The following is a 26,950-nucleotide window of genomic DNA, read 5'->3' as shown; positions in this document are numbered from 1 at the left end:
GTAAAATTGTATACTTTCTCATCATGAGAGAAGTTTGGGAAACACTGGTCTAGGAGGTAGTGGAAAAATATATCTGTATAAAGTTTTAATACATTATATTAGAGATCATGGTGGTACTGTTTTACCACAGCATCTACAGGAATTGTTTCAAATTTATTTCTTGGTGGAAGAACTTTTCATTCCCAATATAAATTACTAATTCCATTAAATGAAACTTTAATTTCTAGACTTGATATAAAGAGCAGAGTTACTAAAACCATTAAAAAGGCCCAACTTCTTATAATTGATGAATGCACCATGGCATCCAGTCATGCTATAAACGCCATAGACAGATTACTAAGAGAATTATGAATTTGATTGTTGTATTTGCTGGGAAAGTTCTCCTCGAATATTTTTGGCAGTGTCTCGGTATTGTGCCGCATGCTATGCGATCGGCCATAGTACAAAGGAGTTTAAAGTACTGTGATGTTTGTGGATGTTTCAGAAAGTTGTCTCTTACAACAAATATGATATCAGAGGATTCTGCTTATAGCAAATGGTTAGTAAAACTTGGAGATGGCAAACTTGATAGCAGTTTTCATTTAGGAGTGGATATTATTGAAATTCCTCATGAAATGATTTTTAATGGGTTTATTATTGAAGCCACCTTTGGAAATAGTATATCTATAGATAATATTAAAAATATATCTTGCCGAAACCGGTTTGGCTCAGTGGAGACTGAAAGGTCCCAGGTTCGATTCCGGTCAAGGGCATGTCCTTTGTTGCGGGCACATCCCCAGTAAGGGGTGTGCAGGAGGCAGCTGGTTGATGTTTCTTCCTCATCTATGTTTCTAACATCGATCCTTCTCCCTTCCTTTCTGTAAAAAATAAATAAAATGTATTTAAAAAAATCTAAACATGCAGTCTTTGTCCAAAAAATGAGCACGTTCAAAAATTAAATGAAGAAATTTTGGATATACTTGATGGAGATATTCACACATATTTGAGTGATGATTCCATTGACTCAACAGATGATGCTAAAAAGGAAAATTTTCCCATTGAATTTCTTAATAGTATTACTTCTTCAGGAATGCCATGCCATAAATTAAAATTGAAAGTGAGTACAATCATCATGCTATTGAGAAATCTTATTAATAAATAGGGTCTTTGTAATGGTACCAGATTTATTATCAAAAGATTATGATGTAACATTATTGAAGCTGAAATATTAACAGGATCTGCAGGGGGAGAGGTTGTTCCGATTCCAATAACTGATTTGTCCCCATCTGACACTGGCCTCCCATTTAAATTAACTCGACGACAGTTTCCTGTGATGCCAGCATTTGCAATAACTATTAATAAATCACAAGGATAAACTCTAGACAGAGAAGGAATATTCCTACCTGAACCTGTTTTCGCACATGGTCAGTTATATGTTGCTTTCTCTCGAGTTCGAAGAGCATGTGATGTTAAAGTTAAAGTTGTAAATACTTTTATCTCAAGGAAAATTAGTCAAGCACTCTGAAAGTGTCTTCACTCTTAATATGGTCTACAGGGAGATATTAGAATAAGTTTTAATCACTTTATCCATCATTATTTGCATCAATGTTGTTTTTATATTATGAGTTTGTTATTGTTGTTGTATCATTTTGTTATTGTTTATTAATAAAATTATGTATTATTTTCATATACATTGCACTCATTTCCTTTTATGTCTCATACTTTTAGAGAAAGGACAAATAGCAATATTAAAATATTTCCTCTAATTAATTCCCTTTCAATGTGCATGAATTTTGTGCACTGGGCCACTAGTCCTATGTAATAAAAGCCTAATATGCTAAGTGTTTGGTTGACTGGCAGGCCGTTCAACCAATCAAAGTGTAATATGCTAATGATATGCTAAGGCTGCTCAACTGCTCACTATGACATTCCCTGACCACTGGGGCAGACGCTCTAATCAGTAGGTTAGCTTGCTGCTGGGGTCCGGCTGGAGGAGCCAGATGGGCCAGCTGAGTGAGATGGGCTGGACATGCCCTGGAGACCTCCTTTGGTCCCTCCCCATCTGGCCAACCTCCCGCGTCTCTCCTTTGCCCTGATTGTGCACTGATGGGGTCCTTCGGCCTAGTCTGTGTCCTCTTGCAATCTGGGATCCCTCGGGATGTCAGAGAGCCGGTTTCGGCCCAATCCCACAGGGAGAGCACCACTTAGCCAGGAGCCGGCGCACAGCTGTCGAGCACAACAGCAGTGATAGGGACCTCTCCCACCTCTGTGGCAGTGCTAAGTATGTCCAACTGATGGCTTAGGCCCGCTGCCCCCAGGGAGTGGACCTAAGCTGCAGTTGGACATCCCCTGAGGGCTTCCAGACTGCAAGAGGATACAGGCGGGGCTGAGGTAAACCCCCCCACCCCCAAGTGCATGAATTTCATGCACCGGGCCTCTAATTGTATTAGACTACATCTGTCTCTTTTTACTGATCAGATCAATACAAAAAAAGAAAACCTCTGCTGTTTTGTTTACCCTGGGTACTATAATGAAATCTATAGGCTGTGTAGCTTATAAACAACAGATATTTATTTCTTACAATTCTGGAGGCTGGGAAGTCCAAGATCATGGTGCTGGTAGATTCTATGTCCATAGAGGACCCACTTCTTGACTCATAATTCTTATCAATGGCCTTACATAGTAGAAAGGGTGGGAGCTTTCTCTAGCCATTTAAAAAAAAAAATATATTTTATTGATTTTGTACAGAGAGGAAGGGAGAGAGATAGAGAGTTAGAAACATCGATGAGAGAGAGTCATCGATCAGCTGCCTCTTGCACACCCCCTACTGGGGATATGCCCGCAACCAAGGTACATGCCCTTGACCGGAATCGAACCCGGGACCCTTCAGTCCCCAAGCCGACGCTCTGTCCATTGAGCCAAACTGATCTCAGCATCTCTAGCCATTTTTATAAGAGCACTCCTCCCATTCATGAGAGCTCTGCCTTTATGACTTAATCACTGACTAAAGGCCCTACCTCCTAATACCATCATGTTGGCCATTTAGTTTCAGCATATGCATTTAGGGAGAATACAAGCAATCAATCTATAGTATATATAATAATAAAAGCATATTATGCTGATTAGACTGGACATCTGTGAAGCCATGGCCAGCGTGGCCTTAGGTTCAAAGCTTTGAGAAAGGGCTGACACTCAATTAATACACAAGACAAAAATTTTAAATTTAGAAATTTTGGGGGAAGCCAGGGAAAGCTTAGCTGTAGTAACCAAGTTCCACTGAATCTCTATTCCCATCTGCTTTTATCCTATATAATAAAAGTCTAACGTGCAAATCGACCAAACTGTGGAACGACTGGTTGCTGTGATGAGCACTGCCCACCGAGGGTCAGATACTCAACACAGGAGCTGCCCCTGGTGGTCAGTGTGCTCCCACAGGGGGAGCACCACTCAGCCAGAAGCCAGGTTCATGGCTGGTGAATGCAGTGGCAGTGGCAGGAGCCTCTCCTGCCTCCACAGCAGTGCTAAGGATGTCCAACTGCCACTAGGCCCTCTTCTGTGGGGCCTAGGCCATCAGTTGGACTTCCCTGGAGGGCTCTGGTACTGCAAGAGAGCACAGGCTGGGCTGAGGGACACCCCCTCACTCTGTGCATGAATTTCATGCACCAGGCCTCTAGGTTACTAGACTACATAATTGCCTTTTAGGAATGCAAACAGACATATCAATGGTAATGTTTAGTGAACAGTAAGATTATAAGGTTGGGGGAGTTTGCTTTAGGCCATTGAGTCAGCAGTAATAAAATGCAGATATTTACCTTGTGAATATCAAAGAGCCCAATTCAGCTTTCTGACTGGACTTCTCGCATTTATATTAATTACTGTTGATCTTGGTTCTCAGCATTTCCCCCCTCTTTTAATTTCTAAATAGATGTTGATGTGCCACTTGCAGAGCTTGGATTCTTTTAAGACTTTCATTCCGCATCTGCAGACTAAAATTAAACAAATAAGAACAAGAATGAGACAGGCAATAGTGGTTATGCTAAAAGGCAAAAGTAATGAGATTTAGTGAAAAAGAGTAAATTCTTTAAACTGCTGCGAGGCATCTAAGGAATTAGTTTGTAAGTTTGCCTGGGATAATTATACAATATGCTGCTGTAATTCCAAAATATCAAGGGTGGTGTTATTTTTTATTTATTTAAAAAATATGTATTTTATTGATTTTTTACAGAGAGGAAGGGAGAACGATAGAGAGTTAGAAACATCGATGAGAGAGAAACATCGATCAGCTGCCTCCTGCAGAATCCCCCACTGGGGATGTGCCCGCAACCAAGGTACATGCCCTTATTTGGAAGCGAACCTGGGACCCTTCAGCCCACAGGCCGATGCTCTATCCACTGAGCAAACCGGTCAGGGCAGGGTTGTGTTATTTTTACTTTAAGCACCAAGAAGGTGATTTTTCATTGAAGTTATCATTTTAAAATACGTATATCATTTTGGTGGTGCAAGTGCAGCAGCTGATTTCCATTGATTATTACTATATGCAGACCCATAGGGGCTTCAATCCACAAAAGAAAAAACTGTTCATAAGTTTGCTGCTGGTGGGTGCCATTCATAAGACTTTTTACATAATGGCTTAGTGGAGGGAGGTCTTAGTAATGTTAAATGCTATTTGCCTTTCCCAGAAGCAAGCAGTGATAGTAATTATATTTAGGTTTTCTCTTCCCCCTCCTTTGGTGTTGATGCTAGCCAGAAAAACTTGTTTAATTCTATACACAGAGGAGCAGTAGTTTGATTCTTGTGTCATATAAAAAAGAGAAGCTGGGTGTAATTATACTTTGACTATATATTTACTATACGAGGCAGGCAATCAGTCCATGTAAGGGATTTTACCCAGGAGGACTTCCCCATTAGCTATTGGTGAAATTACTGCACAGCTGGCTACTGCCAGCATGGCAAGAAAGACATTTTCAGCCATTTTTTGGATTTTGGTCTTTTCACAAATTTGTTTAGCTTTCTGGACCATCTTCTTTATCACTCCCCAAGTCATCTCTGGACTGTTTATCTTCCGCTGTGTTCATCTCCCACTCCTTATCTTCAGTGTCTTGCCTGGGGCTGCCGCTGTTTGTGGTTGGGGTAGCCAATTGTCTATAGCTGCAAGGTGTGGCTCTAGGCACAAGGTCCGTATTAATCTGGCTAGTTCCTCTCTTGGATCCATGTTGCAGTTTAATATTTCTTGCAGAAATCCACACAGGTTTGGAGAAATTTTTTGGAAATCTACAAGCATATCCTCAACCAAATGTTAGCAATGGATTGGGTTCCTTCCATAAGTCAAATTAACTAGACAATTTCTCTTTGTTTTATTCTGACACCAGTGTGACTCCATGGGTGTTTTGCAATCAGCATCACAAGTGAAAATTTTTTAAGTAATTAAAGCTTGGTGCAGCTTACCCATAGGTGATTTCTCCATCATTCTCCCCCCTTTTAGTTTTTCAAGTTGGGATTTTAGCTGCTGATGCTGTCGCTCAATAATGGCCTGCCCCTGGGAATTATATTGTATTCCTGTAATGTGCTGAATTTTCCATTTTTTACAAAATTGCTGGAAATGACAGCTTGTGTAAGCTGGCCCATTATTAGTTTTAATAATTTTTGGAATTCTAGTGACTGCAAAAGCATCTAGGCAATGACTAATAACCTGTTTTGCCATTTCCCCTGTAGATGCAGTAGCCCATGGGACTTTTGAAAAAGTGTCAACAGAGACATGCAGTGCCCCAAGGCATCCAAAGGAAGTATAGTGTGTCACATCTATTTTCCAGATATGATCTCTTAGCAAACCTCTAGAGTTGACTCCTGTGTTAGGCCCTTAAGGTAGATGTAACAATCAAGTAGGGCAGTCTCTGATAATCTGTTTTGCCTGCTGTCAAGAGATTGAGAATTATCTAGATAACATTTTGGCAGGCTGATGTAAAAGCTGATGAGATTCTGAGGCCTGTTTTAATAAAGCAACCAATTGATTTGCATGTGCATTTCCTTTTGCCAACGGGCCAGGTACAAACTATGGGCCCTGATGTGAATGATATAAAGAGGATATTGTCTCTGTTGTACAATCTGCTGGTCTTGTTTATTTTTATTTATTTATTTTCTTTTTTCTTTTTTAATTTCTTTATTGATTAAGATAGCACATGTTTGTTCTCAATCTCCCCTTCCCATCCCTCATCTCTCCCACTCATGCCCCCACCCCCTATTGTGATGTTATTTAAATAGTAAAACTTTGGTCACTGAGCCATTTCAAACGAGCAGTTTCAATTCTATTGTATTTAATAAACCTGCAGTGTAAGAAGAGTTATAGATAATATTAAGAAGCTCTTGAAAATCCTGTAATGCAGCCTTAATAGCTTCCAATTCAATTCTGTGTATAGAAGTATGACTAGTTTGGATGACTCGGTCTGAATTCATTGTATGATAAGCAGCTTTGCTATTTGATGGTCCATCAGTAAAAACTGTTAATGCTCCAGGAATAGGTTCTTGCCTAGTATTTTTTGGTATAATAATAGGAGTATGATATAGAAATTGTAATAATTTGTCTTTTAGTAGGAGACAACTAAGTTCCCCTGAATATCCACTCAGTCCAATTTGCCAATTTAAATGAGTCTGAAATAACATTTCTAATTGCTTCCCAGTGAGGGCAAGGTAAATACATTGGGGTTCTTTTCCTCTAAACTGTGTGCATTGCTTTCTAAATTGAAATATCAACTAAGCCATAAGTTCTGTGTATGTAACTGCAGTTTTAGAGGATTGATATCCTAGGTGGACCCATTCAATAATAGCAAGAGAGTTTTTATTTTGGAAGATGACTCCAGTGGGACTATTTGCAGTGGGATTATCTGTCCCAATAAAGGCAATTCAGGAAGTACTTGTGCCACTTGGGCTAAGGAGATTGCCTTCTAAATTATTTATAACTCCTTTCTAGCTTCATCTGTCAATTCTTGGGGTGAGGAAAGATTAGTTACCTCTAAGTATATTAAATAAATTTGTCATTTTTCCAGTAGAGATTTTTAGATAAGGTCTTAACCAATTAATGTCCCCTACTAATTTTTGAAAGTCATTTAAGGTTTTAAGGCAATCTTTTCATATTTCATTTTTTTGAGGCCTAACATAATGGTTTTCAATTATGGTACCTAGATATTTAAAAGGCATTTCTTTCTGTACTTTTTCTGGATCAATTTTTAAGCCCCATTTAGGAAGTTCCTTTTTTAATTGAGAAAACATTACTAAAGTCTGTTATTCCTATGGACTCGCTAGGAGCAAGTCATCCATGTAATGGACAATATAACACTGGGAATATTTGTCCCTAAAAAGGCTGAATAACTTGAGCTACATATTTTTGACATAAAGTAGGGCTATTGGCCATCCATTGAAGCAAAACTTTCCATTGATATCTTTTCATAGGCCCTATATTATTAATAGATGGCACTGAAAAGGCAAATCTTTGTTTATCTTGCGATGCCAAGGGGATGGTGAAGAAACAATCCTTAAGATCTACTACTATAAGAGACAAATCTAGAGGGATTTGTGAAGGCACTGGGAGTCCAGGTTGTAAAGCCCCCATGGTATGCGTATTAGTGATAATGGCTCTAAGATGATGTAACAATCGCATTTTCCTATTGCCTTCTTAGGGATTGTAAATATAGAAGTTTTCCAATGACTATTGGAAGGTTCTATATGACCAGCCTCTACTTATTCCTGTATTAATTCATGAATATGACTTAATGCCTCCTTGGTTAATGGCCACTGATCCACCCAGATAGGTCTATCATCTTTCCATTGTATAGGCTCAGCATGGGGGGAGGAGATTGAGCAGTGAACACTCCTAAAAAGGCTAATATTCTAATCCTTGTTTTCCTGTGTTACCTTTTGCCTGAATGGATTCTTTAATCTCATGATTGTCTTTTCCTAAAACCTTGAGCAGCTTGATATCCCATCTGAGTTATTAACTGTTGTCCCTTGCCATTAATGATATAAGCTTGTAAACCTTCTAAAACATCTCAGCCCCATAAGTTGACTGCAATTCCAGAATCAATGTAGGGCTGAAACCACCTTGTTTATTCTTCCTCATCTTGCCACTTTAACACTGCAGTGCTGCGTTGTGTGTTCTCAGGAATTCCAACATCCATGATAGAACCTATAGCTTCTACCATGGACCAACGTGGAGGCCAGAATTCTTGACTGATAACACTAACATCTGCTCCAGTGTCTACTACCCTATTTCCCCGAAAACAAGACAGTGTCTTATATTAATTTTTTCTCCCAAAGTTGTGCTAGGTCTTATTTTCAGGGGATGTCTTATCTTTCCATATGCTAGGTCTTATTTTCGGAGGATGTCTTATTTTCGGGGAAACACGGTAAACCTTTAAACAGTTTTCCCTCTTATTCTTAGATTAATCATAGGACGGGTTTTTGCTAATTTCCTGTATCCAATATATATAGCTGAGCTTCCAAATCCTTGTGTCCCTCCCTTCCTTTTTATAACTTCACCTTGCTGAGTATAAGGTAAGAGCAGGAGCTGAGCAATTCTTTGTCCTGGAATAATTTGCATAATATGTTTGCATTCTAAAATTACTTTGATTTCTCCCTTATATTCTGAAACTATGACTCCAGGAAAAACAGTCCATTTAGAGTATTTTCACTCTTTTCTAGGATTAAACCTGACATTCCTGGTGGCACAGGCCCCTAAATTCCTGTAGAAACAACTTGTCTAGCCATATCGAAGATTAGGGTGATTGTTATTGTGCTATTAAGATCAAAGCCAGCATTTCTTTCTGGAGTGACTTGAAGGAGGGAATCTACTGTGGTCCTGGCAGGGTGGAACTCTATTTAATAACAGGGCCCTTTTCCTGCAGCTGGCCGTTTCCTATGTCTTGATTTAATGGCTGGCCATTTCCTTGAAATTTAGATTTACCCTGATTGGCCCAAATGATTCCCCTTCTTACATCTGGGATATAGACCTGCATTACCTGAGTTGAGAGGCAGAATGCTCACGCCTTCTCCCTGAGTGTCTCCTTGTGTCCTTTTTGGTTGCTTACATTCCTTTTTAAAATGTCCTTGCTGTCCACATTGAAACATGATTTGTTTCTTGTTGTGATTGCAGCAGCGAGTAAGCTTGCCTTAAAAATGCCTGACCCCACCTTCTGACATGCTTGAATCATTTCTGTAATGCTACTATTTTTTCTTAGAGGCATTAAACATTTCTTACAATTAGCATTGGCATTTTCATAAGCTTATTGCTGAGTCAAAATGTCTCCTGCTATCGCATCTTGAATCTGCCATCTCGCTGCTCAAGAGCTGCGAGCTACAAAATCAGAGAATGATCCAGTGGGCCCCTGCATGCATTTACTAAAGGCTCTTCCAGGTTCCCCTTTTGCTGGTAAAGTCCACCAGGCTTTTCTTCCACAAAGTCTAATTTGCTCATATGTCTGTTGGACATAGAGGAGCTGATTTTGGACGTCACTAAATTGTCCCTGTCCTGCAAGCATCTCAAAAGTTATTTGAACATTCTGTCTGAGATTTGAAGTAGCTTGTTCTTGACATTTCTCTAAAAATTCTCCTTTCCATAGCAAATAATCTCCACTATCCAGAGTTGAATGGGCCAAAGAATACCAATTATAAGGAGCTAGGAATGCATCAGAAATGTTAGTTATAATTTCTCCAGTAAATGGAGCATTTGTGCCATTCTGTATTACATTGTCACTCAAGGCCTTTATCATTTTAAAGTCAAATCTTTCATGCTGTTATATTATTTGATTTAGGAATTGTGGATTAGCTACCTGTATAACAGGAAAAGCGTCATGTCCTTTATTCCTTTTTGGATGGCTCTTTGCATAGGTGATTCTATTAGTGGCGATTTAAATGTTTCAGAATCAGGACATGAAGGCCAGTACTCCAATTTATCTTTCTGCTCCTCTTTAGGAATGGAGGGTGTAAAGGGAGGAGGTTTTCTCTCAAGGCTCCAGCAAATGCAATACCGTTTCCCACAAGGGGAAACAATTTGGAGGCAATTTTTCCCCCTGCTGCTGGGCTTCTTTCAAGTTCTGACCTATTCTTTCCCAACATTCAATATCCAATGTAGCCTCCTCGGAAAACCATGGGTTATATTCTATAATAATCTGTAGAAACTGTAGAAGAAGATCTTCTGACACTGTAAGTCCCTTATCCTTTAGCCAGCAAGCCAAAAGTCTACAAGAAAGTCTTTCCCCTTTCGACGAATTCTGCCCCATTATGAACTGGCCGAAACAAAAGAAATTACTCAAGCACTTATGGATCCGCAGGCTTCCACAACTATAAGAATTTTGCATGCAGTTTCATCTTCCACCACTGGGTCCGGTGATTTTTTTTTTCCACTCTGGCAAATTCATTTTCTCCAAGTCCCAGTTCAAGGCACCAAATGTGAAGCCATGGCCAGTGTGGCCTTGGGTTCAAAGGCTTGGAGAAAGGGCTGATGCGCAAATTAATACACAAGACAAGAAATATAAATTTGGAAATTATGGGGGAAGCCAGGGAAAGCTTAGCTGTAATAGCCAAGTTCCACTGAGTCTCTGTTCCCATCTGCTTTTATTTATTAGAATACACAATTGCCTTTTAGGGATGCAAACAGACATATCAATGGCAATGTTTAATAAACAGTAAGATTATTGGGTTGGGGGAGTTTGCTTTAGGCCATTGAGTCAGCAATAGGTAATAAAATGCAAATATTTACCCTGTGAATATCAAAGAGCACAATTCAGCCTTCTGGCTGGACTTCTCGCATTTATATTAATTACTGTTGATTTTGCTTCTCAGCAGAATCCCTTCCAGATGAAGCTGGGGCTGCTAGGGAAGCTCGGGTCCTGGGTGCCTGCCGGTGGCCAGAGGGAAGCCTGGGTCCTGGGTGTCAGAGGGAGGCCGATGCTGGCAGCCAGGGGAAAGAAGGCCTTCTCTTACACGAATTTTGTGCATTGGGCTTCTAGTCTGGTAATAAAAAAGATAAAACAAATCCCACAATTTCAAAGATCTAAACATATTCTGGAAATCCTTACTAAAAAAAGCAATATTGCAGTATCATGGATGAATGATTTTGGTCTTATCATCCAAAGCATCAAATCTATAACCATTGATTTGGATACTTTATATACAAAGCTGTTTTGTGCATATGCAGTTAAAAGGAGTCAGAGCTTCTTCACTTCTCTCTCTTTCAGAAAACTTAGGCTTTTAGTTTTCAGAGAGTTGGGAAGGAGCAGCTGATTATACAGAGTACTAGAGACCCGGTGCACGAAATTCCTGCACAGGGAGGAGTGTGTCCCTCAGTCCAGCCTGCACCCTCTCCAACCTGGGACATCCCTCTCACAATCCAGGAATGCTGGCTCCCAACTGCTCATCTGCCTGCCTTCCTGATTGCCCCAAACTGCTTCTGCCTGCCAGCCTGATCATCCCCTAACCATTTCCCTGCCAGCCTGATTGATGCCTAACTGCTTCCCTGCCAGCCTGTTTGCCCCCAACTGCCCTCCATGCAGGCCTGGCCACCCCTAACTTCCATTTCTTGAATGCCTGGTCACCCCTAACTGCCCTCCCCTGTAGGCCTGGTCATCCATCCCTAACTGCCCTCCCCTGGCCGGCCCAGGCCGCCACTTCAGGCTACAAAGTTTCAATTATAGAAGATACATAAACTCTAACAGAAATGGCTACCGCCTCAGAGCAAGCAGGAAGCTCGGCTCCATTCCAGGCTACAAATTTTTCAATTGTAGAAGGTAAATAAATTCCAGATACCAGGGCCTCCCCTTGGGTCACCAGGGGGTATGGCTGGCCTGCAAACCACCACAGGCCCCTCACCCAGGCCGCCCCACACCCCAAGGGAGCCCCCACCCTGATCTGGGGCACTTTTCAGGGCAAACAAGCTGGCCCCCACCCGTGCACCAGGCCTCTATCCTATCTATTAAAAGAGTAATATGCAGATTGATCATCACTCCAACACACAACATGGCTGCCCCCATGTGGTCAAAGATCCTGCCCCTTTGTGGACACAAGGTGGCCACCACAAGATGGCCAGCAGGGGAGGGCAGTTGAGAGAGACCAGGCCTGCAAGGGAGGGCAGTTGGAGGAGTTCAACCCTGCAGGGAAGGCAGTTAGGTGTGACCAGGCCGGCAGAGGAGGGAAGTTGGAGGCAAACAGGCTGGCAGGGGAGCAGTTAGACATCAATCAGGCTGGCATGGAAGTAGTTAGGGGGTGATCAGGCTGGCAGGCAGAAGCGGTTAGGGGCAATCAGGATAGCAGGCAGGCATGCAGTTGGGAGCCAGCATTCCTGGATTGTGAGAGGGATGTCCGACTGCCCATTTAGGCCCGATCCCACCAGGATTGGGTTTAAACGGGCAGTTTGACATCCTTTGAGGGGTCCCAGATTGGAGAGGGTGCAGACTGGGCTGAGGGACACCCTCTCCCCAAGCATAAATTTCATGCACTGGGCCTCTAGTATACAGATAAACAAGTTTACCTGAAACCTAGATATTTCAGAAAAAGTTTAAATGAAATCTTTTTAAAACATTCATATTCTTTTTTAAAAAAATATATATTTTATTGATTTTTTTTACAGAGAGGAAGGGAGAGAGATAGAGAATTAGAAACATCGATGAGAGAGTGTCATCAACCAGCTGCCTCTTGCATGCCCCCCACTGGGGATGTGCCCGCAACGACCGGAATCAAACCAGGGGCCCTTCAGTCTGCAGGCTGACGCTCTCCACTGAGCCAAACCGGTTTCGGTTAAAACATTCATATTCTTGTTCCTATTTTAATTTAGCTCTTGTATATATACCTTGATTTTCTAATTCTGCAAAGTATTTTTTATGGTAAGTTGAATCAAAATTGTATTGCTTTCTGAAACCACCAAATACCCTTTAATAGTTTTCTTCGACATTGAGTCTGTTTCAGAAACTACCAAACTTTGTTTATTAAGAATTATTTTTTATTAAACCTGTATAATCTTATTACCCAGTGTCACCCTGATTAATTTAGTTTAAAAAAAGAATTATTTTCCCTAGTTTTATTCAGGGCATAGAAAGATGATAGCCAGTGTTTTTAATCAACATAAAGATAAATTGTGTTACCATGTTGAGGTGAATTCTGGAAAAAGGAAAAGCAATTGCTATTTTGAAGCAGGGGCTCTATTGAAAATAAACATATGGGTTTTATTAATTTTTTTTTAATATTGGAAAATTTGCCAAAGGTTATCATTTTATGACTTGGAACCCTAGAAATTCCCAAACCACAGGACTCTTTCGTTTTAATGTTAGCTCATTTATTGGTGATATTTCCTTTTTTTTCAAGCAGAGTGTGTGGTAATTGTAGGAGTTAGCATGCAAATTTTAGAAGATACCATTTATTCACATAATTGAATATGAGCTGTAGAAATTGACCTCTCTCCTCAGTGTTTTTCCACCTTGTTTTTAAGAGTAGTAGACATCAGGTTTGTAGTTTTTTGACAGATAAACCATTTAGTTAAAGGCTGTTTGAGTATGGTGGCAGTTTTTTTCTCCTATATGGTTATATCTTCTTGGGTGGATTATCTTTGGGCCTTTATTCCATCAACTAAGCAGAGAGTTTCACTAGAAACTAAGTTCCAGATTAATTTTTATTAACTCTTAAGAAAATGAAATGATAATTTCTTCATATGAGTTACTATTTCTGATACCACTATTTTGTTACCAATGTGTGAATGAGAGCTAGCCAACATTTTGTACTGGTGATTGATTCAATGCTGCTTATTTCTCTGAGTATATTTAAGGGTGGTTGGGTGGAGACATTCTGTCGTCCTATATTGGCGTATGACCATTGCTATTGCCTTTTTAAAAATTATATTTATTTTATTGATTTTTTACAGAGAGGAAGGGAGAGGAATAGAGAGCCAGAAACATCGATGAGAGAGAAACTTTGACCAGCTGCCCCCCTCTCCCCCCACTGGGGATGTGCCCGCAACCAATGTACATTCCCCTGACCGGAATTGAACCTGGGACCCCTCAGTCCGCAGACTGACGCTTTATCCTCTGAGTCAAACCAGTTTCGGCATTACTACTGCCTGTTTTTTAAAACTGCCCCCCCCCCAATACATTTATTATCAATTTAGTGCAGTGAATTAGATATAATTTTGCTGCCTACAAGATGCTTATGGTCTAATTGAGATGTGGATAAATGAGAAAGTGAGTTAATTGCTTAGATAGGCCTATCCACTGAGTTCTGTAATTGTTGTTAAGGGAGGAAGTTCAAGGTGCTCATGACTTGGGCCAAAGGCTAGGTAAATCTGAACTTGCCAGTTACATATTTTTCTGGTAGTAGAGTCAGCTCTCTCCCACAAAGCCTTTGTGTAACTGGATGGCTGATTCAGCTGGTGTTTACCCCTGCATGTTGTATTAAAAATGTGATGAGTACAAGTAAGGTTAGCTTTTGCATTCCTCTTCTTGGCTATGCTACTCTTGCCTTTTAATTTTTCTGAGCACCTCAAAGAATGTCCTTAACATGAACTGCTGCCAGCTAATATTATTCAAATGAAAGGGGAGTTTTCTGGCATATTAACATTTTATCCCTTTCGTTTCTACAAAGAAATATAGTGAGGAGGAACTCCAGGAATAGAAGAGAAAGGCACCTTTGTCCCTTATATTCCTCTTATACATTCCTGAAATATATTTAACTTGTAACCTTATTTCTAATCACTCATTACAGACTCATGAATCAAGTGTAAGGATATATCCTTTTGATGCTGAGATAGAGAACATATTCCTAATGGCTTATTTTCATCTTGGTGGTGGCGAATATTTTAAAATTTGAATAATTGAGACTAGTGGTTTTAACTTTTAAAATTTCAAGTTAAATTCATGCTAGTTAACTTATAGCGTGAATAGTAAGATAATCTGATTTTCTGATGCCAATTTTTCTGATGTTTCCAAGATGATTTATGTCACCACTTGGTGGAGCTCTTTTATAAATTAGTACACTGTAGAAAAGCAAGTAAAAGCTTTCACTAATTAGGGTTTATCATTAGGGTAGTTCAAGTGAACTAAATTAAATGATAGCTTAGAAGTAGCCTCTTCAAATGTTGATTATTGATTTTTGTATAATTTTTAATGCTATATCTAAATAAAATTTAAATATTTTAAATATTTTTCTCAAGAGTATTCCTTATTTTTCTCTCTTTATATAAATTTAGTACTTTTTAAAGTTGACTTTTCCTCCTATTTTGTAATTGAAGGTAATTTGGAAAATATAGTTAAGATTAATGAAGAAAATTAAAATCATTTGTAATTCTACCATCTAGATATAATTAACATTTGATATATTTTCTGCCTTCCCTTTTTAAATTTTTCACAAAATTGAAATAAAAACAAACACAGAACTTTGTATTCTGGTGTTGTTTTATCCTAAGATATCATTGGTGTTTTTTCATGTTTTAATAATCTTTTAAATGTTTTAAGGATTTTATATTATACCATGATATAGTTCTATCTTAATTCATAAAGCTATTTTAGTTTTACTTTTTAAAATATGTTGTTATTGATTTTGATGGGGAGAGGAAGAGAGATGGATAGAAAGATAGAAACATCGATGAGTGAGGAACATCATCAATCGAAAGCCTCCTGCACTCCCCCTATTGGAAATCGAGCCCACAACCCCAGCATGCCCTGACCAGGAATCAAACTGGTAACCCCCTTGGTTCCTTAATCGATGCTCAACCACTAAACACCACTGGCCGGGCTAACTATTTTATTTAAAAATATTTAGGCTATTTCTCCAGTTTTGCTATTATGAGTAATTCTTTGAACATGTGTTATACTAAATCTTGACTCAACTCTGCTATTTTCATTTTATAAGTTTTTTTTTTTAATATAAACTCAACTCTTAAGGATATTGATGCATATAACAAAATGTCCTTCATTGGCACTGTTTTGAAGTTTAGTATTTTGAAAGTACTTTTTTTTCTATTGTAAAATACTTTTTCTTATCCTTTGCTCATTTTCCCCGTCTATGTTTTACTATTTCTTTCTGGGTAAAAAAAAAATTACTTTCCCTCTACTTCAACCATTTTTAAGATGCTGTTCTGAGCCCTTTTCATAATTCTCATTTAAATTTTCAAGAAAACACACCAGTTAAAGATTTTAGATCTTAAATTGCCATCAGAAAATAAAGCCTGGATCTTGAAAGACCAATTAGGGCTGGCTGGAAAGCAGGACGAGATGTGTGAATAATCTATATGGAGGTGATGGGGATGCCATGGAAGTGGGTGAGGTTGCTAAGGAAAAGAGAAAGGTGGTGGGCAAAAGTCCTTGGAGTTGGGAAACACTGAAAAAGTTGTGAGAGAAAGAAAGAGAATGGGGACGTTGTAGTAATTTTAAAATCTAAGGAAAAAAACTTACTGTAAGAGTGTCAGATGCTACATAGAAGTCTTCTTGGATGAAACCAGAAAAGGTCATTCACCTTAGAAAAATAGAGATATTTTTCTGAAATAACACTTTAAAAAATGTATTTTTGATATACAAATTATATTGATTTATTAGTTTCAGGTGTTAAGATTCAAGTTTTTTATACAATGTGATCACCCTGCTAATTTTAGTAATCATCTGTCACTGAGTAAAATTATCACAATATTATTGACTATATTTCCCGTTCTCTTTTCACATATTCTCCCTGTCCCCATCCTTCTGGTAAACATCTCTTTGGTTTTTGTTTCTATGTGTTTTTTTGTTGTTTATTCCACATATAAGTGAATCCACATGGTAATTTGTCTTTTTCTGCCTTACTTCACTTAGCATAATACCTTCTAGATTTATCTGTTTTGTCGAAAATGTTAAGATTTTAATTATTTTTTATTGTAGTATAATATTGTTTTACATATTAAAATTACCTAGGTGGCTTCCATATCTTGCCTATTGTAAATAATCTGTTATGTACATAAGGCTGCATATATATTTTCAAATTAGTGTTCTTGCTTTCTTTGGCTATTTAACCAGAAGAGGAATTGTTGAGTCATATGGTATATCTATTTTTAGTTTTTGAGGAATTCTGTAGAGGCTGTACTGGTTTACAGTCTCACCAACAGTGCACAATGGTTCCTTTTTCTCCATGTCCTTGTCAACACATATTACTTGTTGATTTATTGGTAATAACCATTCTGACTGAAGTGAGGTGCTATATCACTATTGTATTGGTTTACATTTCCTTGATAATTAGTGATGTTGAACATATTTTCATGTGTCTTCTGGCCATCTGTGTCTTTATTGAAGGTTTTTTTTTTTTAATGCTCTCTGCCCATTTTTCTATTGGATTTTTTACTTTTTGTATATTTTGAAAATCAACCTCTTATTGGATGCTAGAGGCCAGGTGCACAGTTTCGTGCACCACTGGGATCTCTTGACATGGCCTGCGAGGATCAGGCTGAACCAGCTCTCCGACATCCCCTGAGGGGTCCCGGATTGCGAGAGGGTTCAGGCCAGGCCAAGGGACCCCACTGGTGCACGATCGGGGCCTGGGAGTGACTGCAGGAGGGCTCCAGGGTGTCGCCTAGTCCCGATCGGGGCCAGCTGGCTGGGGAGGGATTGTGGGGAGGGTTTCAGGGCATGTCCAGCCTGTCTTACCCAGTCCTGATAGGCTGGACCCTAGCAGCAAGCTAACCTACTTGTTGGAGCATCTGCCTCCTGGTGGTCAGTGTGCATCATAGTGACTGGTCGAATGAGTGGTTGGACACTTAGCATAATGGTAGGACACTTTTATTATATATCTAGGATATCATTTGCAAATGTATTCTCCTATATAGTAGTTTGTCTCTTTTTTGTTGAAGGTTTCCTTGGTTGTGCAAAAGGTTTTTGTTTGATATAGTCCTATTTGTTTATTTTTGCTTTTGTTTCTCTTGGTGTAGGGCAGTGGTTCTCTGTCATGACCCCTTAATACAATTCCTCATGTTGTGGTGACCTCCAACCATGAAATTATTTTCGTTGCTACTTCATAACTGAAATTTTGCTATGGTTAATGAATTGTAATGTAAATATTTGTGTTTTCTTTTTGTTTGTTTTCAGGAAAGTGATATTCAGAATAAAAAGGAACTATGGGGCATCTGTATTTTTATTGCAGCAGTTGACCTAGATGACATGCCATTTACTTTTACTGAGCTGCAGAAAAACATAGAAACCAGGTAAAAAATTTTCAACAGTATCACCTCTATTATTAAATAAAATTACATCTGACCTTTCCTCTTAATAAACATTAGTAAATGAAACATAAAGGACTTAGGTCAATTAGTAAGCTATCATTCTCTCATGGAGCCCTTAGTAAAAGTGTATGTATGCTGCACTCTCTTAAAAATGTATCAGTTTGTGTCCTGGCAAAATTATCATGTCTCTCACTGTCTTTAAACTTTCTTAATTGTAGCTTTTGGATAAAGCCATCTAAAATTAAGTAAAATTGGTATTTTATTAAAATGAGATACATTAAATTGTTTCATTTTTCTAGGTAATACTTCTTCTTATTACCTCTATATAAAATATGGAAACATAGGCCTGGTATAATCATATTTAACCTATTGCAGTGATTTTCAATGTGTACCACAAAAATTTTTAAAACATATAATACATGACCTCCTTTGCCTTAAATTGTCAAGTAAAGTGAATGAATTATACCTACTTTTTTGTCAGATCAGCAAAAAACATATTTTTTGGTGTGCCACAGAATTTTAGTAATTAGTTTATGTGTGATGAAAAAGGTTGAAAAAGCTGATCTAGTGAATTAGAATTGGTTTCCCTCTTAGAGCTTGCAGTTTAACTTTATTAAATAAAAGTACTAAATCAAAGTAGTTTTTATGTAGCTGAAAAATAATAAAAATATGTAAGTAAATTTTCACATTAATTTATCCATTCAGCAAATGATTTATCGGCTTTAGAAGATTAGAAATAATATGGATGTTTGGATTAACATAAACTGGATATAAATCTGGGCTCTGTTGTTTTTTAAGCTATATTAGTTGGAGCAGACATCTGAGCCTTTAGTCTCAAGTTCCTCATCTATGAAGTGAAAATTATTAGCTATTTTAGAGAATTTCAAGAATTAAGTAACTTATGATGAATAGAGATGTAAAAACTTGATATAATGGGCTAACTTGGGCAAGGGGTTAAGACCCAAAATCCGTTATATAATAAAGTAGGTTTTCCAAATGCATATGTTAAATTGACAAATTAGCTTACCTATTTTTACTTACGTAGACACGTTTTGTGTAATTAAAATTAAGTATGTATGAAAAGTTTTCTGTATATATCACTAATTTTAAATTTATACTCAGGAGGTTCAGTAAATGCGTGCACTCATGAGTCACATGAATAAACAAAGGCACAAGGCTGGGCCTGGCTTAGTGCATGTAGGAACATTGCCCTAACTTGTCAAAACTGCTGCAGAAAGTCACACCGTTTGACAATAGAACCAATTACTACTGCACACGATGTGGTGTGATCACATGCTAATCATTCCCAAATATTGCTTACAAGCCCTGACTTGGATTTAAATATGTAGACTATAGTTGTAGATATCTAATACTAGAGGCCCAGTGTGCAAAAGTGCACGAGACCCAGACCTGCTGTATCTGCAGGACCCCAGACCCGCTAGGAGGTTGCCGCTGCCTCTGTGAGTGAGCCGTGAGCCCCAACCTGCCACCGCAAGCAGCTCTCGGGCCCCGTGGAGGGACTGAGAGGTGCTCCATGCACCACCTGGTGACCGGTCATTTGATTGTTATAGCTTTACAGCCACTGGCCTTTTATAATATAGATTTATGTTGGTGGAATTACCACAGTGTTTTTTTTCCCCAACATATTGCCTATTTGCTAAAATGTTAATTTAATTATAAGCACATCTTGGCTAAAAGCATTTTAAAATTAACCAGAGTGTTAATTTTCACATGTAGCATATGGACCAGAAATTTTGTTTGTTAAATCCAAAATGTGTTAAATCAAGGTCTACAAAATTGAGGGTTTACTGTAGTCCATAGTCAATACCTGTAACATGTTAGGGGTCTTAATCTCTTTTTCTGTAGCCCTGCCTCCCCATTACCTGCTGTTCCCCACCCCCCACCCCCCAAAAAAAGGAAAGAAAGAAAACTTGAACAACTATTAGATAATATAATATTATGCAGGTTCTAATGATATAAAGGTGAGAAATAATCTCCAACCTCAAGAAACTCAATTCAGTGGGGAAGATAAAAGTAAACAAGTAATTGCAATACAGTATTATATTCATAGACTATTAAATAAATATGATAGAGAAAGGCTATTACATCTTTTACTTATAAAAAGAAGTAATTTTCCTGCAAAGCTTTTCCTAAACCCGTTTTCTTGAGTATTCACAGAGCAACCTGATTTATAACTTGGGCACGTCATAAATATAGTAATGTATTTGGTATACTTTTTTCTTATGCAACTTTCACTGTTCTGGTAACTGTCCAGGAGTGTTATCTGGACAATTACATCTTAAATGTGCTCTGGTGAAGGACTAGTTGTTTTTTATTTCCAATATTTTTTAAAAATGTATATAAAAAATGAAACAAAATCATAGTAGACACAGGACTAAACTTTTTATTATAAGATTCAGCAGGTATAAAATTAATGTCAAATTGCCATAACATGCTTACTTTTGATTTCTGTACTTGTGTTTAATTGTGGACTGGTAACAAACATTTCACAGACTAGTATCTACTCATGGATCATTGGTCTAGAATATGTAGTTATCAACAAATCTGTGTGTCTTAATTATGGCTTTTTATGCCAGCCTGCCCGCCTGCCTGCCTGTCTACCCTGCCTCTTTTTTCCTTCAAGGGAGGGCCACAGAAGGAATAGACAGTCACATAAATTAACCCTAGAAAAAAAAGTCTTTGTATTCACAATTCACAGTTTTCATGGTGCTCCATGGAAAGGTAATGCCATATATCTCATTAAAACTGAAACTGAGTGATTCTTGAATACATGCTATTCTAAGGTTGATTTCTTTTTTTCCTGGATGTATCTACACATTTGGTCCACTCTCTTTTCTAAGTAACCATCTGGTCATCTACTCCATATCATTTCTCTCCCCCTTTATTGGATTTTCCACATAGTATGTCATGGCTGCCCTAATCCCTTCTATATCAAAGGAACTTTTTTTTTTTTTTTTTAAATATTTTATTGATTTGTACAGAGAGGAAGGAAGAGGGATAGAGAGTTAGAAACGTCGATGAGAGAGAAACATCCACCAGCTGCCTCTTGCACACCCCCTACCGGGGATGTACCCGCAGCCAAGGTACATGCCTTTGACTGGAATCGAACCTGGGACCCTTCAGTCTGCAGGCCGAGGCTCTATCCACTGAGCCAAACCGGTTCTGGCAAAGGAACTTTTAATAACCTTCTTTTTGGGCTTTGTGTCCTTCGCTGACAGCTGAAATTTATATTTTTCCAGTTCTCAAGATAACTGTCTCCAGCCCATTTTTTGGAATGAAACCTGTAACTTTAGTTGCTGAATAGCGTATGAATGGGTCTGGTGGCTCCCCTTGAGGGCGGTCCAGGAATGGGAAGTCGGTTGGAACAGGAGAGGAGAGTACCCATGAGGGGGAGCTTTGGAGATACAAGGGAGATTGAGTCAATAAATTAAAGATAGATGGATTCTAGGCTTTCTCACTGCCAATGAAGAGTTATAAGCATGACATGAAATAATTGAGTTTATGTTGGAATTGGATAAATAAATATGAACTTTTAAAAATATATAGGTAGATAATAGAAGTATATATATATGACTTTTATTATCCTTTTCTATATTCTTAATGATAAATAGATGTAGGCATAGATATATAGATATAAGGGTGTAGGTTGAAGACTAGTAGATTATTTTTCTCTTCAAATTCTAGGAAAATAAAAAAAGTAATTCCTTCCAAAGGATATCATAGTGATTTGATATAGAGCTAATAATATTTTGAATTGAAATGTCTATGCTTTGAAAATGAAATAAAATAAATTTTTAAAATTATAATTCACTTTTTTCTATTCTTTCCTTTTTAGTGTCTATAAATTTTCTTACTTACTAAAAGAAATTGATACCAGTACCAAAGTTGATAATGCTATGTCAAGACTCTTGAAGAAGTATAATGTATTGTGTGCACTCTACAGAAAATTAGAAAGGTAAAGTAAAAATTTTATTAGGATTATACCCTGGTTTTTTATATAATTTTTCATGGTTAGGTTCCCTCTGGGAACTATTACATATTTAGTAAAGTTATTAGGTATATTTTAAAAAAATATATTTTTATTGATTTCAGAGAGAAAGGGAGAAGGAGAGAAAAATAGAAGCATTAATGATGAGAATCATTGATTGGCCTTCTCCTGCACGCCCCTTACTGGGGATCGAGCCCAAAACATGGGCATGTGCCCTGACCAGGAATTAAACTGTGACCTCCTGGTTCATAAGTCAATGCTCAACTACTGAGCCACACCAGCCAGGCAAAGTTATTAGGTTATTACCCCTTAAACTTGTTCCCGTTGCTGTAACTTTTCTTATTCTTCACTTTTTAATTTATCCAATTATATGCATTCTGAATGTTTCCTCCAAAATTAATTGTTTTTATATATTTTCATGTGTCCATTTGTTTTACCAAACTTTAAGCTTAGTTCCCACTTTAGCCTTCTCTGTGAGAAGACTTATAGTTTTGAGTGGAAGAGTGACCTAAATTTAAGCTTCTTCTTAATGATGTTATTTAATTTTGAAAAAGAAAACATATTGGTGATGGAAGGTACAATATACGTAATCTATACTACCAAGCCATGATTGAATTCCCAATGGTGGTTTAGAAGACTTTTTGCTCAACTAGGAAAAAGATGAAATTCAGATAAACTTAGGTTAAGTTTTTAATAAACTAGTACTTTTCATCCAAGTCTGCACTCCTAGTATTACAGTCCTTAATTTGGCATGTGCCTATTACTATGTTCATTTAGGGGCTCATTTTATTTGGGTAAAAGAATATGAAAGTTGATGTTTTAGCTAAATAAGCAGTTGTAAGAGGAGAAGGGAAAAAAGATATGTCCTTATTAAGGGAGAGAATGAGTATGGAGATAAGAGTTGAAAAGAAACATCTTCTCAAAAGGATGTTTTTATTTTTTCATTTTCTTTTTGGTTGGTATATTAGCCCAACTTCAGAGGTGTGATGGTGAATGAGAAAAGTGGAAATAAAATGGAAGATTGGCCTAGGGCTTTTAAAAAAATCCTCACCTAAGGATATTTTTTCCATTGATTTTCCAAAAGAGTGGAAGGGAGAATCAGTGGGGAGAGGAGAGAGAGGGACAGAGGAAAGAAGGGAGGGAGGGGGGAGGCAGAGAGAGAGAGAGAAAGAGAGAGAGAGAGAAATTGGTTGCCTCCTGCATGAGGGGCCAGGCGTAACATTCAGCTGTGGAAAGAAAGTCCACAAGGCTGCTGGTGTCAGGGGGTTCTAGATCTAAGTCCACAGTCACGAGAGGCTGGGCCCAGAGGGGTGGCCTGAAGAACCGCCCAAGCCCCACGGTGCCAGGGAGGGAGAAACTAGCGTTTGCCCAGTTGTTTTGCCTTTTTGCTCTTTGCTTTTATTCGCTAAACTCAGCTCATAGGACTTTCAAATACAAACACGCACTCGTGGCCGAGGTGCAGGTGGAGGTGCAGATCTGTGGAATCTGGGGAGAGGCTGTGGAGGTGAGTAGGTCGGGGAGAAGTGACCGGGAGTCTGGCGCTGGGACATTCCTGACTTCTCTGGACCTAAGCAGCCAGGTATCTCCTGAAGAGCCAGCCCTTCCAAGCAGCCTCAAGGCAGCTAATACACCCACACCCAGACTATACCCAGAGCAATACAAAGAACACAAAACATCTGAATAGCTGTGAAGAGCCCTCAGGCACTGATTTGAATAGAGATGTTCAGGCTCAGAAAGCAGTACAGTACCCTCCCTATCTATAGCCCTGTCAGAAACAGGTACTTGAGAGATAAAAATTGACAGCGGGCAGATTGGTTCTGCCTGCTTGCAATCAAGACTGTGGAGATGGACAGAGACAGAAAAGCAGTGGATCGCTTGGAACTTCAACCTGCTGACTACCTAACAGGAAACTGAGAAGTGGTAGACGGAACAGAAGAGTGGGATATTAAACCAGCCCCCATGGAGCATTAAAACTTGGCTGAAATAAATGACACTTCACTTTTTAATCTTTTATTTATTTATTTTTTGCATTATTTTTTCTTCATTCTATTTTTTTTACCTTATTTTTTAATTTTTTTTTCTTTAAAATTTTTTTCTTTTTATCCACTAATTCTCTTTCTACCTCCTCTATACTGAACCAATATAGTGAATATCATTTTTATTCTCTTTTCTCTTTCCTAATTCTCTTTTTTTTTTTTTTCTGGTGGTCACTTATATTGGGGTTATCGGTGTTGGGAGTACATTGTTTTTTTTTTTTTTTCCCCTTCCATTGTCCTGTCAAGTTTGAAATGCTTGCACTAAGCAATCACTGGTTTGATTACTAGTCAGGGCACATGCCTGGATTGCAGGCTCAATCCCCAGTAAAGTGTGTGCAGGAGGCGGTTGATAAATGTTTCCCATCATTGTTTCTGTATTTCCCTTTTCCTTCCTCTCTAAAAATAAAATAAAAATAAAATCAATAAAAACATATTTTAAAAATAAGCTTACAGTAAATAAGTAATTTTGTAATAAAATGTATAATAATACACGTGATGCTCTATTTTAGAAGATTATATATAAGAAGTAGAAATTATACAATGAGAAAAATTTTGTATATGTTGAAATTGATTATGGGCTGTTTTTGATCAGGAAAAACTTATAGAAGGCAATATCTGAATAAGGTTTAAAGGATAAATAGAAACTCAACAAACACAATGTGTAGGAACTGGGACTGAGCATCCTAAGCAGATTAGTATGTGTATAAAGTGAAAGCAGTACCACAACGTATTTTAATATTTCTAGAGGCTGAAAGGCAGGAAGGGATCAGATTGATAGTGGATTAGACTTTCTCCTGCAGACGATGGGGAGTCATTGAACTTAAGCAAGGGAGTAATATAGTCATATTTGGCCTTATGAGGTTCACTGAGGATTAATGTCATTTTTGGCTTTACGAGGTCACTCAGGTCTTTCTAAAAGGGATTACAATTTTTATTTACTGGTTACATGAGATAATCCAGTGTTTACTGGCCTTGAAGTGGACTGGCAGGGTTTTAAAATTTTATTTGTACTGTTTTCTGAAGAGCAGTTGTGAAGTTTAACTGTGATATCAAAACCTGTTTATTTGAGGTTATACTTTATGTACATACTAGAGGCCTGGTGCCCAAAAATCGTACTCAGGTAGGGTCCCCAGGCCTGGCCAGTGATCAGAGCTGATCTGGCCTTCCTGCTGCTGGCTGCCAGTTGGGACTTTCCTTCGTTCCATGTCACCCCCTGGTGGTTAGCACACGTCATAGTGAGCAATCAAGCTCCCCGTCTCTTGGTCAAACTCCCGAGGGGACAATTTGCATATTAGGCTTTTATATATATAGATTACAGGCTGTAGTGATTAACTTTAGTAAAGCAAACAGATCCAAGTATGAATATTAATTTTTTCTTTTACAACTGTGTGGGCAAGGAAAAATACTTAACTTTTCTAAACCTCATTTTCAATCTGTAAAATATATCTAATAATGCTTTCTTTTTAGGGTAATATAGAATTAACTAAGATAGTGTTACTGGTTATCTTGTCTCCTAGAACATACTAAGGGCTTTATAAATAGTAGTTTTTTACAGCTATTTTTAGCTATATTAGTGCTGTGACATAGAAATACAGTGCAAGGTCCCTAATCAGTTTGGCTCAGTGGATAGAGTATCATCCTGCAGACCGAATGGTCCCCAGTTTGATTCTGGTTAAGGGTTGTGGGCTTGATCCCCAGTTGGGGGCATGCCTGATGAGTGATTCTCTCACATCATTGATGTTTCTATCTCTCTCCCCCTCTGCCTTCCTCTCTGAAATCAATAAAAATCTATTAAAAATAATAAAAAATATAAAAATGTACTTAAAAAAAGAACTACAGTGCTAGGCATGATTTTTTAATTTTTAATTTTTATTTTTTCTGATGAATGGGATTTAATACAAGATATTGGTTGCACGAGTGTATTAGAATGGCGTAGAAGCCAAACAGGTTACATTTCAATATTTTCAATTAGTATGTAATGATCATTTATTACACATGGCATTGTGCTTCAGTACTCTTGGGAATGTAATAGTAAGTTTAAGTCCTGAATGCCAAATAAATATTAAGATAAAAACGTACTCAAGCCACTTTTACAGAAATTAATGGTTAAGCAATAATACTGAATCAGCATATTTTTGTAATAGATATAGAATAATGAGATTTCATACAACATTCTTATTAAATAGTTGCATAAATGTGTTGTTTTTTGCCTACCCATTAATTTTAAAATCTCTAAATATTCATATGAGCCATATAATTTTTTGGAAATAATAGCAATTCAATTAATGTTTGTGTAATATAAAACATTAAGCTTTCATAAGTATTTATTATATTTACCTACAACTTCACCATCTGTACCAATAAATATAATTTGCTTGATTTTAAGGTAGTGTGGTTTTGTTTTTTGTTTTTTTTTTCCTTTTTTTCCCATTTTTTAAAATTAAATTATTATCTGTGTACATATTTTAATATTGCCCCCCCTCCCCAGAGTTTTGTGTTCATTGGTTGTACTTATATGCATGTACTGTATACAAGTCCTTCGGTTGATCTCTTATCTCCCCCAGATCTCCCCACTCTCCCTGCTGTAATTTTACAGTCTGCTTGTTGCTTTACTGTCTTTATATCTGACTTTTGGTTTGTCAGTTTTTAATGTTCTTTAATATCCATAAATGAGTGAGGCCATGTGGTATTTCTCTTTCATTGACTGGCTTATTT

General features: G+C 38.0%; 1 protein-coding gene across 2 annotated transcripts in view; it reads left to right on the top strand.

Moving 5' to 3' along the window:
* Positions 1 to 26,950, top strand: part of RB1 (RB transcriptional corepressor 1) — a 152,568-nt gene that overhangs the window by 8,754 nt on the left and 116,864 nt on the right. For both annotated transcript variants that reach the window (XM_036455243.2, XM_045588665.1), the window contains exons 3-4: positions 18,057 to 18,172; positions 22,047 to 22,166. In XM_036455243.2, coding sequence (XP_036311136.1) covers positions 18,057 to 18,172; positions 22,047 to 22,166 — 236 coding nt within the window. The remainder of the gene's footprint in view (positions 1 to 18,056; positions 18,173 to 22,046; positions 22,167 to 26,950) is intronic.

The sequence above is a fragment of the Pipistrellus kuhlii genome, unplaced genomic scaffold (assembly GCF_014108245.1).
Source record: "Pipistrellus kuhlii isolate mPipKuh1 unplaced genomic scaffold, mPipKuh1.p scaffold_m20_p_3, whole genome shotgun sequence".
In the NCBI taxonomy this organism is placed as follows: Eukaryota; Metazoa; Chordata; class Mammalia; order Chiroptera; family Vespertilionidae; genus Pipistrellus; species Pipistrellus kuhlii.
This window is presented reverse-complemented; position numbering and strand designations above follow the sequence as displayed.